This window comes from Mustela nivalis (genome assembly GCF_964662115.1).
Source record: "Mustela nivalis genome assembly, chromosome: 13".
In the NCBI taxonomy this organism is placed as follows: domain Eukaryota; kingdom Metazoa; phylum Chordata; class Mammalia; order Carnivora; family Mustelidae; genus Mustela; species Mustela nivalis.
This window is the reverse complement of record NC_139032.1, coordinates 4,450,339-4,465,503: the sequence shown is the minus strand read 5'-3', so window position 1 is coordinate 4,465,503 and position 15,165 is coordinate 4,450,339. Positions and strand designations below refer to the sequence as shown.

The 15,165-nt window shown below is 45.5% G+C and overlaps 1 protein-coding gene across 2 annotated transcripts in view; it reads right to left on the bottom strand.

Moving 5' to 3' along the window:
* The window catches only part of IPPK (inositol-pentakisphosphate 2-kinase), a 400,388-nt gene that overhangs the window by 4,896 nt on the left and 380,327 nt on the right, over window positions 1-15,165 (bottom strand). For both annotated transcript variants that reach the window (XM_082694307.1, XM_082694308.1), the window contains 2 exons: window positions 14,099-14,249; window positions 13,571-13,673 (listed from right to left, as the gene is read on the bottom strand). In XM_082694307.1, coding sequence (XP_082550433.1) covers window positions 13,571-13,673; window positions 14,099-14,249 — 254 coding nt within the window. The remainder of the gene's footprint in view (window positions 1-13,570; window positions 13,674-14,098; window positions 14,250-15,165) is intronic.

Sequence of the window (15,165 nt, the reverse complement as noted above, 5' to 3'; positions counted from 1 at the left end):
CTGCTTCCTCTTATCTCTCTCTCTCTCTGCCTGCCTCTATGTTTACTTGTAACCTCTGTCTGTCAAATAAAATAAATAAAAATCTTTTAAAAAAATAAAAAAAGAACTTGAGAGGAAAGCTATAAGATATAAAAATGAACCATATGTAAATTCTAGAGCTGAAAAAATACAAAAACCAATTATTAAGAATGCAAGAGATAGTTTTAACAGATTAGACAAAACTCAAGAGACTTGCTACAACGGAAGACAGGTCCAAGTAAAAAATATCCAGAATGAGGCATGGAAAGTAAGACAGCTGGAAAATACCAAGGAAATGGGCAGAAATCACATCTGAAGATGTTAAGGCCAAATATATTCCAAAACTGAGGAAAGACATCAAGCCACAGACTGAAGAATGACTCCAAAGAAACACAATCGGTTATACACATCACCAAACACTTAAGAATGAGTCACCAGCAGAACAGCACAAAGGAAACGTTAAAGGTTATCTTCAGACAACAAGATCATTCCAGATACAAGCTCCAGGACGCAGGGCAGGATGAAAAGCAACCCAAGAGAAGCAACTGTGGGTCAAAGAACACTGACCCTATGTAATAACATCTCCTTGAGTTTAAAACAACAGAATACACAGCAACAGGATTTAAGTCAAGATGAGAGTAAAACATACTCTGAGAATTTTGCACCATCCAAAAAGAGAGTGAAGGTACTAGACATTAGACTTTTGTAAGTCTACTACTTGCTGCAAAGGTTAGGATAACCACTAAGAAAAAAGCAAAAGACTGTAGATTCCAACAGAGTGAGGAAATGGAATGATTAAAAAAATTACCCAAAAGATTCTAAAAGAGGAGAGGACGAGAAACCTACCACGACAGGTGGTAAAGGATTACACCCAAGTATACGGTCACAAAACAGCAGGAAGGACAGAAAACCAAACCATAAATGCAAAGACAAAGACTAAAAACAAAAGAATAGAAAAGATACGCAGGGCAACGGCTAACCAAAAGAACCTACAGACGTTACACTAGTATCACACAAAGGAAACTTAAGGTAATACCAGACATAAACACAGTAAAAATTATAAATGACACTTGAAAATGAAAATTTTGATTTACCAGGAAAGTGTAACAATTTTAAGGCACCTTACAATATAGCCTCAAAACAAATAACAGAAAATTCCACAATTATTATGTAAAACTTCAAAACATCCTTCTTTTGAACGAAGCAGACAGTAAAATACGGTGATAGAAGATCTGAACACAATTAACCTGACCTCATGGGAAGTTATAAAACACTGCACCCAACATTTTAAGAAGACACCTTCTTTTTTTAAAGTATGCACAGAAGCATTTTTCAAATAAATTGATCTATAAAACCAAATCATAATACATTTCAAAGGATCAAAAGCCAATCTTAACGAATTTCCAAAGGACCATATGGACTTTGTGTTCTCTCACGATAATGCAATGTTGCTAGTAATCCATACAAAAAAGATAATGAGAATCTCCATGTGTTTGGTAATTAATTCCTTCTAAATACTTACGTGGTCAAAGGAGAAATCTTAATAGTAATCAGAGCATATATTTTACATGAATGGTGTTGAAAATAGAGCTTGTGGAATGAAGCTAAAAAAATGTTTACAAAAAAAAATAGTGTTAAATACACATTTTAGAAAAAAGTCTAAAACTTAATTAGATAAGCACATCAGAAGTTACAAGAAGAACAAATAATCCAAAGAAGAAAGGAAAAAAATGCAGAAATTACCAAAATAGGAAAGAATCACTCAGTATACTAAAGGATCCTATGTTAATTTTTATAGAACAAAAATGATAAACTCTTTGTAGTATGGATTAAAAAAAGAAAACAGAAGACATCAGGAATAAAAGAGCATTTTCAAATCTTATAGAACATTAAAAGAATATAATCAAAAAACTATATGCAAAAATTTTGAAAATTTTAGATGAGACAAATTTCTAGAAAGATATGCTACTAAAATTGACAAAAGAAGAAGTAAATCTGAAACTGAGATCCCAATTTAAAATTTTTCTTCAAAGACAGTGATCGGCCCAGATGGTTTTACCTGTGGTTCTACAAAACATGTAAGGAAAAAATAATGTAATTCTTACTTCACCTCTTCCAGAGAACCAGAAAATGAGCAAATATTCTTCAAATGTTTTATGAGGCAGGCATACCCTTGATACCAAGGCCTAACAAAGACATTACAAAAAACTCACATCACTCATCAACATATATGCAGAAGAAACCCTAAACAAAATACTAGCAAACCAAATATATAAAAGTAATAAATTACTGTAAAAATTGTACCATTAACCACATTAACAGAAAATAGACAAATCCTATGATCATCTAATAAAAATAGAAAAAGCATTGATAAAATTCAACAATCTGCTGCTGAGAAAAACTTTTAACGAATTAGGAATAGAATGGAACATCCTTAGTTTTTAACTTATTTATTTAAAAAATAAATACCCCCCCCCCAAAAAAAACCTAGAACACACAATGTACTTAGTACACACAATGTACTTAGTACACACAATGTACTTAGTGGTACAGTGAGGGAATTCCCACCGTCACAAACAAACTAGATGCAGTTAAGCACAACAAAATAAGTAAAAGGCCTAAGGATCAGAAAGCAAAAAACCAAATTTGTAGACAGTATGATTCCATACAATGAAAATCCAAAAGCTGTAAGTGACTAGTCAGAATCAGTGAGTTTAGGGCACCTGCGTGGCTCCGTCGGTTAAGAGGCGGACTTTGGCTCAGGTCCTGCATCGGGCTCACTGAGCCACTTCCTCTCCCGCTGCGCCCCGCCAATGCTTTCTCTCTCAAATAAATAAAAATCTTTTAAGAAAACAAAATCACTGAGTTTAGCAAGGTTGACACATATAAAGTCAAATAGAAAAATCAATTGCAGGGACACGTGGGTGGCTCAGGCAGTTAAGTGTCTGTCTTCGGCTCAGGTCATGATCCCGGGGTTCTGGGACTGAGTCCCACACTGGTCTCCTTGCTCAGCAAGGCGCCTGCTTCTCCCCGTCTGCCCCTTCCCTGCTTGTGCTCTCACATGCCGTCTCTGACAAATAAATAAAATAAAGCCAACACTATAGTCACCAGAATGACTTAAAATTACAAGACCCACAAGCAAGTGGTAGAGAGGATGAGGAGCAATGGGAGCAACTCTAGCCAGCCGCAGGGAATAGAAGCAGGCAACTGTTTCGCAATGTCTCCTCAAGTCAATATGCTCCTATCTCTGTCCCAAAAATTCCTCTCCTGGGAATATCTCCAAGAGAAATGTGTGACATGTTCAGCAAGGTATCTGCGTAAGAATGTTTACAGCAGCTTTATTCGTAACAGCCCGAAACAGGGAACAACCCAAATGTCCAACAGTAAATGGATAAATTGTGGTACATCTGTTCAATGGACTGCTGTAAAACAATGCATGTATGGAAATGCATGCAATAATGTGACAATCTCATAAACAGTATAGAGTTTTTTCTTCTTAAAAAAAAAAACAACAGATTCTGGGGCACTTGGGTGGCTCAGTGGGTTAAGCCTCTGCCTTCGGCTCAGGTCATGATCTCAGGGTCCAGGAATGGAGCCCCGCATCCGGCTCTCTGCTCAGCAGGGAGCCTGCTTCCCTCTCTCTCTCTGCCTGCCTCTCTGCCTACTTGTGATCTCTGTATGCCAAATAATAAAACCTTAAAAAAAAAAATGGATTCCATATATATAGTTCAAAACCAAAACAAAACAAACTGTAAGAATATAAACCAACAGGGGCGCCTGGGTGAGTCAGTAGATTAAGCCTCTGCCTTTGGCTCAGGTCATGATCTCAGGGTCCTGGGATCAAGCCCCACGTCGGGCTGTCTGCTCGGCAGGGAGCCTGCTTCCCTCTCCATCTCTGCCTGCTGCTCTGCCTATTTGTGATCTCTCTTTCTCTGTCAATCAATAAATAAAATCTTTTAAAAAAAAGAATATAAACCAACAAAATAGTTAATGTGGGGGGAGAAAGAAAGAGGAGTAAGTGACAGGGAAACAACAGGGATTGTGTCTGGCTGCCAGGGTTCCACATCCAGACCTAACTGGTAATTCCATCAAAAGTCTGCTTTGTGACAAATTGGACTGTACATTTTTTTCTGTGCACTTTTCTGTATGTGCTATATCTCACAATACAAATGGTTGAGAATAGGGGTGCCTGGGTGGCTCAGTCATTAAGTGTCTGCCTTTGGCTCAGGTCATGATCCCAGGGTCCTGGATTGAGCCCCGCATCCGCATCGGGCTCCCTGCTCAGTGGGAAGCCTGCTTCTCCCTCCCACTCTCCCTGCTGTGTTCCCTCTCTTTTCAAATAAATAAAATTAAAAAACAAAAACAAAAAAAAAAGTGGTTGAAATTAGAAGCTTAGAAAATTAAAATAAAATTCCAAATACTGATTAATATATAGTGTTTTGGGGGGCATGGGGGAAAAGGGCCCTCAACTTTGCAAGAAGGAACATAAAATTGGCAAAATCTTTTTGAAAGGGTAAAACTGACAGAATCTATCAGTCAATTCAGCAATTTCATTTCCTGTAATCTACCTTCAGATATGCCTAGGTGCACTAGAATTGGGAGTACAAAATTGTCAACATTATTTTTAACAGTAACAAATTAAAAACAACACCCAAAGAAATGACCATGATATGCCCATACTAAAGAGAATGACACTTTCAGGGGGTATGGAGGACTTCCAAGGGCCCTACTACAAAACAACTAAATCCCTGTTAACATATCTTTCAGTGCACTGTGGGGCTTGTAGGAGGTAAGAGAAACACTCACTCAATCCCTTCTTCTTAGCAGTGGCCCTAAAAGAGCCAAACTAGGGTTTTGAGCAAGAAGCAAATGAGAAGGCTGAGCTGTTCTACAAGCAGCTATCAGTGGAAGCACTGTTTCCAGAAAAAAGCCACAGAGTACACGGGTCCAAACAGATTTCTCCATTAAGCCAAGAATCTTCTCTGGAGGAAGGCACCCCCCATTTAGGTCCCCAGGAGTCCCACAAACTAAAGAGCAAACATACGAGCTCAAAATCAACTGTTAAAAACGTAAGCAGACAACACAGCACTGATGAATCACCCAAATTAACAAGGAATTTTTTTATACCTCTAAGGTGCTATGTATCTGACATCACATAAAGAATATAAAATAACTTATATAAAAGAATAAAAGATGACATTTAAAATTGGGCCAACAACAAGGAACTATCAAAAGTACCAAGCAGTGGGCGCCTGGGTGGCTCAGTAGGTTAAGCCGCTGCCTTCGGCTCAGGTCATGATCTCAGGGTCCTGGGATCGAGTCCCACATCAGGTTCTTTGCTCAGCGGGGAGCCTGCTTCCCTCTACCCCTCTCTCTACCTGCCTCTCTGTCTACTTGTGATCTCTCTCTGTCAAATAAATAAATAAAATCTTTAAAAAAAAAAAAAAAGTACCAAGCAGATGTGGAAATGAACCAAACAGAACTTTGATAAATTAAAAAAATATATATATGACTACTGAAACAGAAAACTCAATGAACAAATAAATTAGCAGATTAGACACAGGTAAAGAAAGAATCTATGAATTGAAGGGAGAAGTGAAGAAACACCCAGAATGTAGTATAAAGAGATAAAAAATAGGGAAGTACAATTACAACATAAGGAAGATAAAAAGAGGTTTGATCTATATCTAATTAAAGTCTCAGAAGAAGAGAACAGGATAATGGAAAGAAAATATGTGAAGAAAAAATGGCTGAGAATTTTCCAGAACTAATGGAAGAGATAAACCCACCAATAGAGAAAGCATGGCACACGTACATGAAATTGGATAAACAGAAAGTACACACCTAATCACAATACCCAATAACAACACAGAAAGGAGCTCTTTAAAAAGCAGGCATGGAAAAACTCTCCTCCTGAGAAAGGGCACTTAGAGAAGACCTCTCAGCAGCCACATCCAGTCAGATAATGTTACACTGAATGGGCTAATGCTAGGAGAGAAACACTGAACCCCTGACTTGTGCACAGAAAAGATTACCTTTCAATAGTGTGGGGAAATATAAACATATACTGATAAATAGGATGTAAAATTTTCCATAACTTCCACTTTCAGTTACCAATTCTAAAGAGTTTACTTGAAGAAGAGGAAAACTATAAACAACTGCAGGCCCATAAATTAGACAACTTAGATGAAATAGACAAACTCCTAAAAAGACACAAACTATCAAACTGACTCAAGAAGAAACAGTATCATCGGACCTGTAACAAATAAAGAAACTGAACTGAGCATCAAAACACTAACCACCTACAAAGAAAAGGCTAAGATGGCTTCACTACTGAAATGTATCAAATATTTAAAAAATAGTATCAATCCTTCTCAAAACCCTCCAAGAAATACAAGGCTGGACCATTCCCAGCCACTTGATAATGCCAGTATTATCTGATACCAAAATCAGAAAAGACATCATAAAAAATGCAAAACTAGAGACCAGTATCTCTCTTTTTTTTTTTAAGATTTTATTTATTTATTTGACAGAGAGAGATTACAGGCAGGCAGAGAGAGAGAGGAGGAAGCAGGCTCCCTGCTGAGCAGAAAGCCCGATGTGGGGCTGGATCCCAGGACCCTGAGATCATGACCTGAGCCGAAGGCAGCGGCTTAACCCACTGAGCCACCCAGGCGCCCCCAGTATCTCTTTTGAGTATGAACACAATAATCCTCAACAATATCACAGCAAACTGAATCTAGCAACATGTATGAAGGATCATATGCCATGACCAAGTACAATTTATACCTGGAATCTGAGGCTGGTTTTAACGTCCAAAAACAAATGAATGTGATATTCCATATCTACAAAATAAAATTTTAGAAACCCCAAACATGAGCATCTCAATTGCAGCAGAAAACATTTGATAAACTCCAACATCCCTTCTTGATAAAAACACTCAACAAATTAGGGAAAGAAGCAACCTTCTTCAACCTGGTAAAGGGTATCTATGAAAAACCCAGAGCTAGCATCATACATAATGATGAAAGACTGAACACTGTCCCAACAAGACCAGGAAGAAATCAGGATTCTCTGTTCTTGCAACATCTATTCCACACTATACTGAAAATTCTAGTGAGGGCAGCTATGCAAGAAAAAGAAAAGGCAACCGAATTGGAAAGGAAGAAAGCTATCTCTAATCACAGATGATCTTGCATAGGGAGAATTCTAAGAAATCTACTAAAAATCTGTTAGAATAAAGGAATTAAGCAAGGTTGCAAGTTACAACACCAATATACAAAAACAAATTTCTATATACTTGTGACAATCAATTGGAAAACAATTAAAAATACATTTAGAACATCAAAAACTATAAAGAACTTCTCAAACTCAACACACACAAAACAGATAATCATGTCAAAAAATGGGCAGAAGACCTGAACAGACACTTCTGCAAAGAAGACATACAAATGGCTAACAGACACATGAAAAAATGTTCACCATCACTAGTCATCAGGGAGATTCAAATCAAAACCACATTAAGATACCACCTTATACCAGTTAGAATAGCCAAAATTAATGAGACAATAAACAATGTGTGTTGGAGAGGATGTGGAGAAAGAGGAACCCTATTACACTGTTGGTGGGAATCCAAGTTGGTGCAGCCACTTTGGAAAACAGTGTGGAGCTTCTTCAAGAAATTAAAAATAGAGCTTCCCTATGACCCTGCAATTGCACTACTGGCTATTTACCCCAAAGATACAGATGTAGTTTAAAGAAGAGCCATCCTATCTACCCCATCTACCCCAAGGTCCATAGCAGCAATGGCCACGGTCACCAAATTGTGGAAAGAACCAAGATGCCCTTCAACGGACGAATGGATAAGCAACATGTGGTCCTTATACACTATGGAGTATGATGCCTCCATCCGAAAGGACGAATACCCAACTTTTGTAGCAACATGGATGAGACTGGAGGAGATTGTGCTGAGTGAAATAAGTCAAGGAGAGAGAGTCAATGATCATATGGTTTCGCTTATTTGTGGAGCATAAGAAATAACACACAGAGGACATGGGGAGATGGAGAGGAGAAGGGAGGTGGGGAGAACTGGAGGGGGGAGACGAACCATGACAGACTGTGGACTCTGAAAAACAATCTGAGGGTTTTGAAGGGGCGGGAAGTGGGAAATTGGGTGAGCCTGGTGGTGGGTGTTATGGAGGCACGCATTGTATGGAGCACTGGGTGTGGTGCATAAACAATGAATTCTGGAACACTGAGAAGAAATTTTTAAAAATTAAAAAAAAATCATACCACTTCATAGTAAGATGATTCACAACATACTAAAAACTTTTTTCAATTGAAAAAAAAAGACCATCAAAAACAATAAAACATTCAGGAATAAACTTAAGAGATACAAAATGCACACACTGAAAACTACGAATGACTGTTGAAAGAAAACTGAAGATCTAAATAGATTGGAGGGATGCCTGGGTGGCTCAGTGAAGCCTCATGAAGCCTCTGCCTTCAGCTCAGGTCATGATCCCAGGATCCTGGGATCGAGCCCCGCATTGCGCTCTCTGCTCCACAGCAAGCCAGCTTCCCTTCGTCTCTCTCTGCCTACTTGTGATCTCTATCAAATAAATAATAAATTTTTATAAATAAATAAATAAGTAGGAACGCATCCCATGTTAATAAATTGAAAAGACTTACTATTGTAAAGATGACTGTTCTAACTAAAGTAATCTACAGATTCACCACAATCCCTATCTCAAGCCCAGCTGGTTCTTTGTAGAAACTGGCAAACTGATTCTAAGATTTATATGGAATCACAAGGGGCTCCAAATAGCAAAAACAATCTTTAAAAAGAATAGCAAAGTTAGAAAATTACACTTCCCAATTTCAAAACTTACTAAAAACCAACAGTAATCAAGACAGGGTACTGGTGTAAGTATAAACATATACACCAAAGGAACACCACTGAGCATTCAGAAATAAACCCATACGTCTACTGCCACCTGATCTGAACAGGGGTGCCAAGACCATTCAGTGGAGTTTAAAAAGCAGTCTTTTCAACAAATGGTGCTGGGACAACTGACGTCCACAGCAAAGAATGAAGCTGCAACCCCACCCTCAAATCATATACAAAAATTAACTCAGAGTGGATCAAAGAACTAAGTGTAAGAGTCGTAAAACTCTTAGAAGAAAACAAAATATTCATGAGTTTGGATTTAGCAATGGGTTCTTAGATATGACACCAAAAGCACATACACTAGAAAAAAATGGATAAATTAACCTCAGCAAAATTAAAAAAAAACATTTTCAGGGGCACCTGGGTGGCTCAGTCGGTTAAGCGTCTGCCTTCAGCTCAGATCATGATCCCAGGGTCCTGCGATCAAGCCCTGCGTCAGGCTCCCTGCTCCACGGAGAGCCCGCTTCTCCCTCTCCTTCTGCCTGCCACTCGCCTGCCGCTCTGCCTACCTGTGCTATCTCTCTCTGTCAAATAAATTAATTAAATCTTTTTAAAAAATCAAAAACATTTCTACATCAAAGGGCATTTCCAGAAAGTAAAAAGACAACGGAATTGAAGAAAACTACTTGCATACCATATCCGATAAGTCCCCACTTCCCATAATATACACAATTCTTACAACTCAGCAAGACAAATTATATCATTTAAAGTGGGCAAAGGGTCTGAGCAGACATTTCTCCAAAGGTATACAAACGGGCAACAAGCACACGAAAAAATGCTGTGTTTGTCACAACAAGATACCACTTTATACCCACCAGGATGACTAAAATCAAAATGATAAATGGTGAGTATCAGTGAAAGTACAGAGAAGGGGCGCCTGGGTGGCTCAGTGGGTTAAAGCCTCTGCTTTCAGGTCATGGTCTCAGGTCATGGTCTCAGGGTCCTGGGATCAAGCCCCGTGTCAGGCTCTCTGCTCAGTGGGGAGCCTGCTTCCCCGTCTCTCTCTCTCTGCCTGCCTCTCTGCCTACCTGTGATCTCTGTCAAATAAATAAGTAAAATCTTAAAAACAAAACACAGAGAAGTTGGAATCCTCACACACTGCTGGTGGGAATGGAAAAGGGGACAGCCGCTCTGGAACTGTCTGGCAGATTCTGATAAAATTAAACATAAGTTACCAATTGACCCAGCAGCTCCCCTCCTAGGTATATGCTCAAGAAAAGTAAAAACATGTGCACTCAATTAGTACACAAATATTTACAGTGGCATTATTCGTAATAGCCAAAATGCCCACCTTTAATAAATGGACAAAATGTCACATATCTATAGAATGGGGTAGTCTTCAGCTCTAAAAGGAACGAGGTGTTCACACTGCTACGATGCGATGGACCCTGAGAACGTGCTACGCGCAGGAAGCCAGTCGCATCGGACCAGGGGCAGGATGAGGCCGGCTGCACGCAGCGTCCGCAGGAGCCGCATTCCGAGCCGCCAGGAGCTGGGGCTGCTTCGGGCCGGAGGGTGCGGAGAAGGGGGAGGACAGCGAGGGGTGAGGTTTCTTTGAGGGGATGAAAATGTTCTGAAATTGGTGAAAAGACCCCGAGTGCTACACTCTGCACCGGGCATTTGTATGGTCTGTAAGTTACAGCCCCAGAAACCCGCTACCGCAGTAAGGAAACCGGAAGGACCGGAGGCCAGAACCCCGGGCCAGGCTACAGGGGAGCGACGCTGTGCACCGCGGCTCCGAGAGAACAGGCGAGGCAGGGCCAGGCGCCCGCGGCGGGAGCGGGGTGCGGCGGCGGGAGGACCGCGGCAGCGCCCGTTCCCTCCGCGAGCGTCCGTGCGGCGGCGAAGTCCCCGATTAGCAGAGACTCGAATGTGGACAAGGAACCAGTACAGGGCCCGAGGACGCGCGACCTCCAAACCAACAGAGCGGACGCGCCGGGGCGCCTGGAGGCTCTGGGCTGAGCGTCTGCCCCTGGCCCCGGCGATCCCGGGCTCCTGACCGAGCCCCGCGGCAGGCCGCGCTCAGCGGAGGCGGCTCGTCCCCCGTTCTGCGGCCTCCCTCCTCCGACCCACCTCGGCTCGCGCTCTCGCAAGCAAAACTTAAAAAAAACGCTGACAAGCGAAAGTAGGAAACTAGAGGCCAAGTCCAGGCGGCACCTGTGTCACCACCGCGCGGCTGCACTCCTCTGGTTTGTCCGTGGCTGCGCGATGCCCCCAGGGCGCGGAGCAGGCGTAACAGGCCCTCCGGCCTGCCAAGCCCCCAGCGGCTACCGTCCGGCCCTTTCCCAAACGAGCGTGGGCTCCGGCTGCGAATTCTGCACAGCAGAGAGCGAGGGTCTCTCTGCGCTGCGGCTTCCTGAGCCTCGGGACGAAGGCCGCAGCCCCTCCTCTCCCGTATCGCCAGCGGCACAAAGCTCCACAAGTTCTCGCAAGGACTGTCCGCAGCCTCAGAACGTTCTCCCGCGCCCCACCTCCCCCTTCGCGGCCGCGCTCCCCAAATTCCAGCCGCCGGAGCCCGAGACCCTGACGCGGGGAGGCAGAGCCCGCGCTCCGCAGAGCCCCGCCGCACTCCGCCACACGGGCGCCGGCCCCCCGCGCGGTGACGGAGCCGGAAGGTCTGGAAAGACGCACGGCTGGGCGCGGGTGTGGCTGCTCGGGCAGGAGCGTCACGGGCTCGCTGTCGCATCTTCCTTGGGACTGGCTGAGGTAACGGCAGGTTCACGTGCAGGTGTCAGAGATACTGCAGAGATCCTGAGGACCCTTGACCAGGCCTCCCTCGGTGACATTTTGCAAAAAAACTACACAGTGACCCAGACCACGCCACAATCGGATTCCAATCTGTGTGTGTGTGCGCGTGCACGAGTGTAGTCACACGTGTCAGTCCGCACATCGGCCACAGTGAGGGACAGAGCACGCCCACGACCACAAGGATGCCTTGTGTTGCCCTTTTGCGGCCACAGCCACCTTCCTTCCACCGCCTCTCCAAACCGCGGCCGCCGTCAGCACGCTCACTCCAGCATCACACAAACAGTCCTAGTGTGTGACCTGGGCTGTCTCTGTCACTCCGCACAGTGCCCCGGAGACTCAGCCAGGTCATCTGTGGCCCAGCCCTGCCCCTGTGTGCAAGCCACCAGGCCACCTGCTGGTGGACACTGGGTGGTGTCCAGCGCTCAGGGCGTGTGAGCTCGAGCAATCCCTTTTCTGTGACACCTGCCCAGGGGTGAGAGGCCGACGTGTAGGAGACGTGCAGGCTTAGTTCTGTGAGAAGCTGCCACTGCTTCCCCAGTGGTTTCCTGGTTTCCAGCTTTCCCCCAACACAGGTGTGGGACCCCTTTCACGACACCGGCACCCAGCCCCGTCCCAGCAGCACCCCGGCCCTGGGCCAGTGTGGTGCGCAGCACAGCCATTCCGGGAGGGATAGTGATGGCCCAAGTCTCTTACCGCAAGACTATGTTTATGTATGAGGTTAAAAACTGAAGTTGAGAAGTAATCCATGTTTATCTGGTGGCAATTACGAAAAATAAGAGAAACGTATGAAAAAATTTCTGCTTCTCTTGAAAAAGCAGGAGTGCCTGTCCCTAGTCCTAAATCAGCGCACCCAAGTCGTAGGCAACATGGGAGACTCTGGTGCAAAGACTCCACGTCTGGATCTCTCCCCAGCCCGAGCACCTCAGAGCATTCCCCATGACCTCCCCCGTCCTCTTCCTCGACGCTGTGACAGCTGTACGAGAGGGAGCGGCCCAAGCCAAGTGGGGACCAGACACAAGATGGGGACCAGCACGGGTGGCCGCTGCCCGCCTACACAGAGAGACGGCCACTCGGCTGGGCATCCCTCTGCCCCTCACTCCCGCTACAGGCTCCCTCACCGCACTGGTGTTCAGCAAAACTGACAGCCCAGTGAAGCCTCTGGATGTCTCTCAGAATGAGATTTTTAAATGCAGAAGATAAACAGCAAAATGACTCTATCAAATACCAGAATGTTTTCTTTAAACAATACGGGACACAGTCCCACACCACAAAACCCCAGGAGTGATGACTAAAGGTAGTGCAAGATGTGCGTAGCCGCTACTGTGAGAAATGAATAGTCTGCTTCCCTCAGCGGCCAAGCTGGGGTCCTGCTGACCCAACGGTGGTTGTCGCCACATTCACAAATGGAGGAAATGCAGCATTTCAGAGATTACTGAAAATAAAGATGCTGTTTTCTTGCTACCCACGTCCAGTGAGTCCCTGACTCCCCACAGAGCAGGACCAGGCCTGGGGGAGCCTCCCACGCATGGCCACGGGTGGCTTCGGGCCCTTCCCGCGAGGGAAGGCTGCGGAGAGGGAAGTGCAGAGCAGCGGCCCTGGGTCCCGGCGCCCACACAACGGTGGGAGAGGGCTGGGTCCGGGTGAGCCGGAGCCTCGGGAGGAAGGGAGATCTAAGGCTCTGGGTCACCCCCTGTGTGGGTCACCTGAGGAAACAGCCATGTTTTTTTTTTACTCCTCAGTTTTTCTGCTTTAAGCCCCCGGGGCAGGTAATGAGAAACGACATGCCTTAGGAAAGCCCCAAGTTACTGTTAAGAGCCTAGAGAGCACAAAGTGTTTCCAGAAAGGTCTGCCCACCTTCGTCAGTGCAAAGGCCACCGTCCCATCGTCCTCAGTGGAAAGATCAAGCAGCTTCTGATAAAACGCTTCATCATAAGGCCCGTCTATTTGCAATGTTTTTCTGAAAGAAAAAGCACAAAAAAGGATGGCAAAGCTGCCTGGAAACAGTTTCTCGAGTAACAATTTAACACTCACACATCTGCCTTAAACATCTCAAAGGTCCACCTCTTCCTAACACCAAGCTTCGTTCTGAAGCAGCAATTTTAGACCGGGGCGGGGGGGGGGGGGTGTGGGGGGGGTGGGGATGGGGGTTGGGGGCTTGGGGGACAGATCCCAGTCAACCTGGCCACAAGTCTGGCCGGCGGTGGAGCAGCACTGCCCCCTGCAGGCTCAGCTGACACAGGACAGGGGACCGCAGGCCCGCGGCGACTGGACGGGTGGTCCTCCTGCTGGGACGGCCCCTTCCCCATCCCCGTCTTGCCCTCAGGAATGCTCAGGGCCCACTCAGCCTAGTAAGAGCAGGGGAGCCGAGGGCCTGGGCCTCACCTCTCCTCAGGAAACTCCTCCAGGTACCGTTCGACCCGCCGGTACAAAGGGTAGAGGCCTTCGATGTCCAGCAGGTCCAACATCTGCACCTGGAGGGTTTTGTACAGAAGACAGCCCTTCGGTAACCCCGAGCACTCCGGGCTGTTTTTTCCTACCAAGAACATTGGGAAAACAAGAGGTTTACTGTCAAGGACTGAAGGGAGCCTGGGCACGGGCCACACCCTGCCTCACGGAGCTGCTGGGGCACAGGGCCAGGCGCCAGAGAGACAGGTAGGGGACCTGTGTGTCGCTCTGTGCTGCTCCCTCTCGAAGGCTTTCAGCTCGTCACAGCAGCCCGGGCTTCAGTGCAGACACGGCTCTTGGTCTGGATTAGCCAGACACAAAAATTGAAAATGCCCACACTGATGTCCCCAGATCTGTGAGACCGGGTCTGCAGAGCCCAGAGCCACAGCCCATGCTGACGGGTGGGTGGCCACACGGGATGGCAGTCACAGCCGCCGCTGATAAACCCACAGCACGGAGCCGTCACCACAGGGTCAGCATGGCACCAAGTCCGTTTCAGCTACAAGCGTCACACACAGGTCCCGGATGTGCACCAGGTGCCACGTGGGCTGGGGAGACAGGGTCCCGGCCCATGTCTCCCCCATGAAGGGGGCAGCCGTGTATGGTACAGACACTCTGACCTCTGACCCCCCACTGCAGGCTGGACACGCTCAGCCACAGGACACACGGTGAAAACTCAGAAACCAGCTGGGGCCATTTGCTGAAATTACAGGCCACACAGACAGTGAGATACCTACCTCCTGGTCAATAAAAATTCAAAAAATACAACTGCAGACACACAATTGGTCATTAGGCCAAAATACAAGATTACAAAGTAGCGTCTAGAGCGCGATTTGTCATTCTAGACTGCACGTCCTGTGGGTCATGCCTGTGTCAGCCTCTGTGTCCAGGGAGGCCCTGAAGAAAAGTCCCAGGAGCCAGGGGCGTCTCAGCATCGATCGGTGTCCTCCCAGACCCAGCGTGCCATCTACTTCGGAGCCCCAATAACGGGCATAATTCGACCA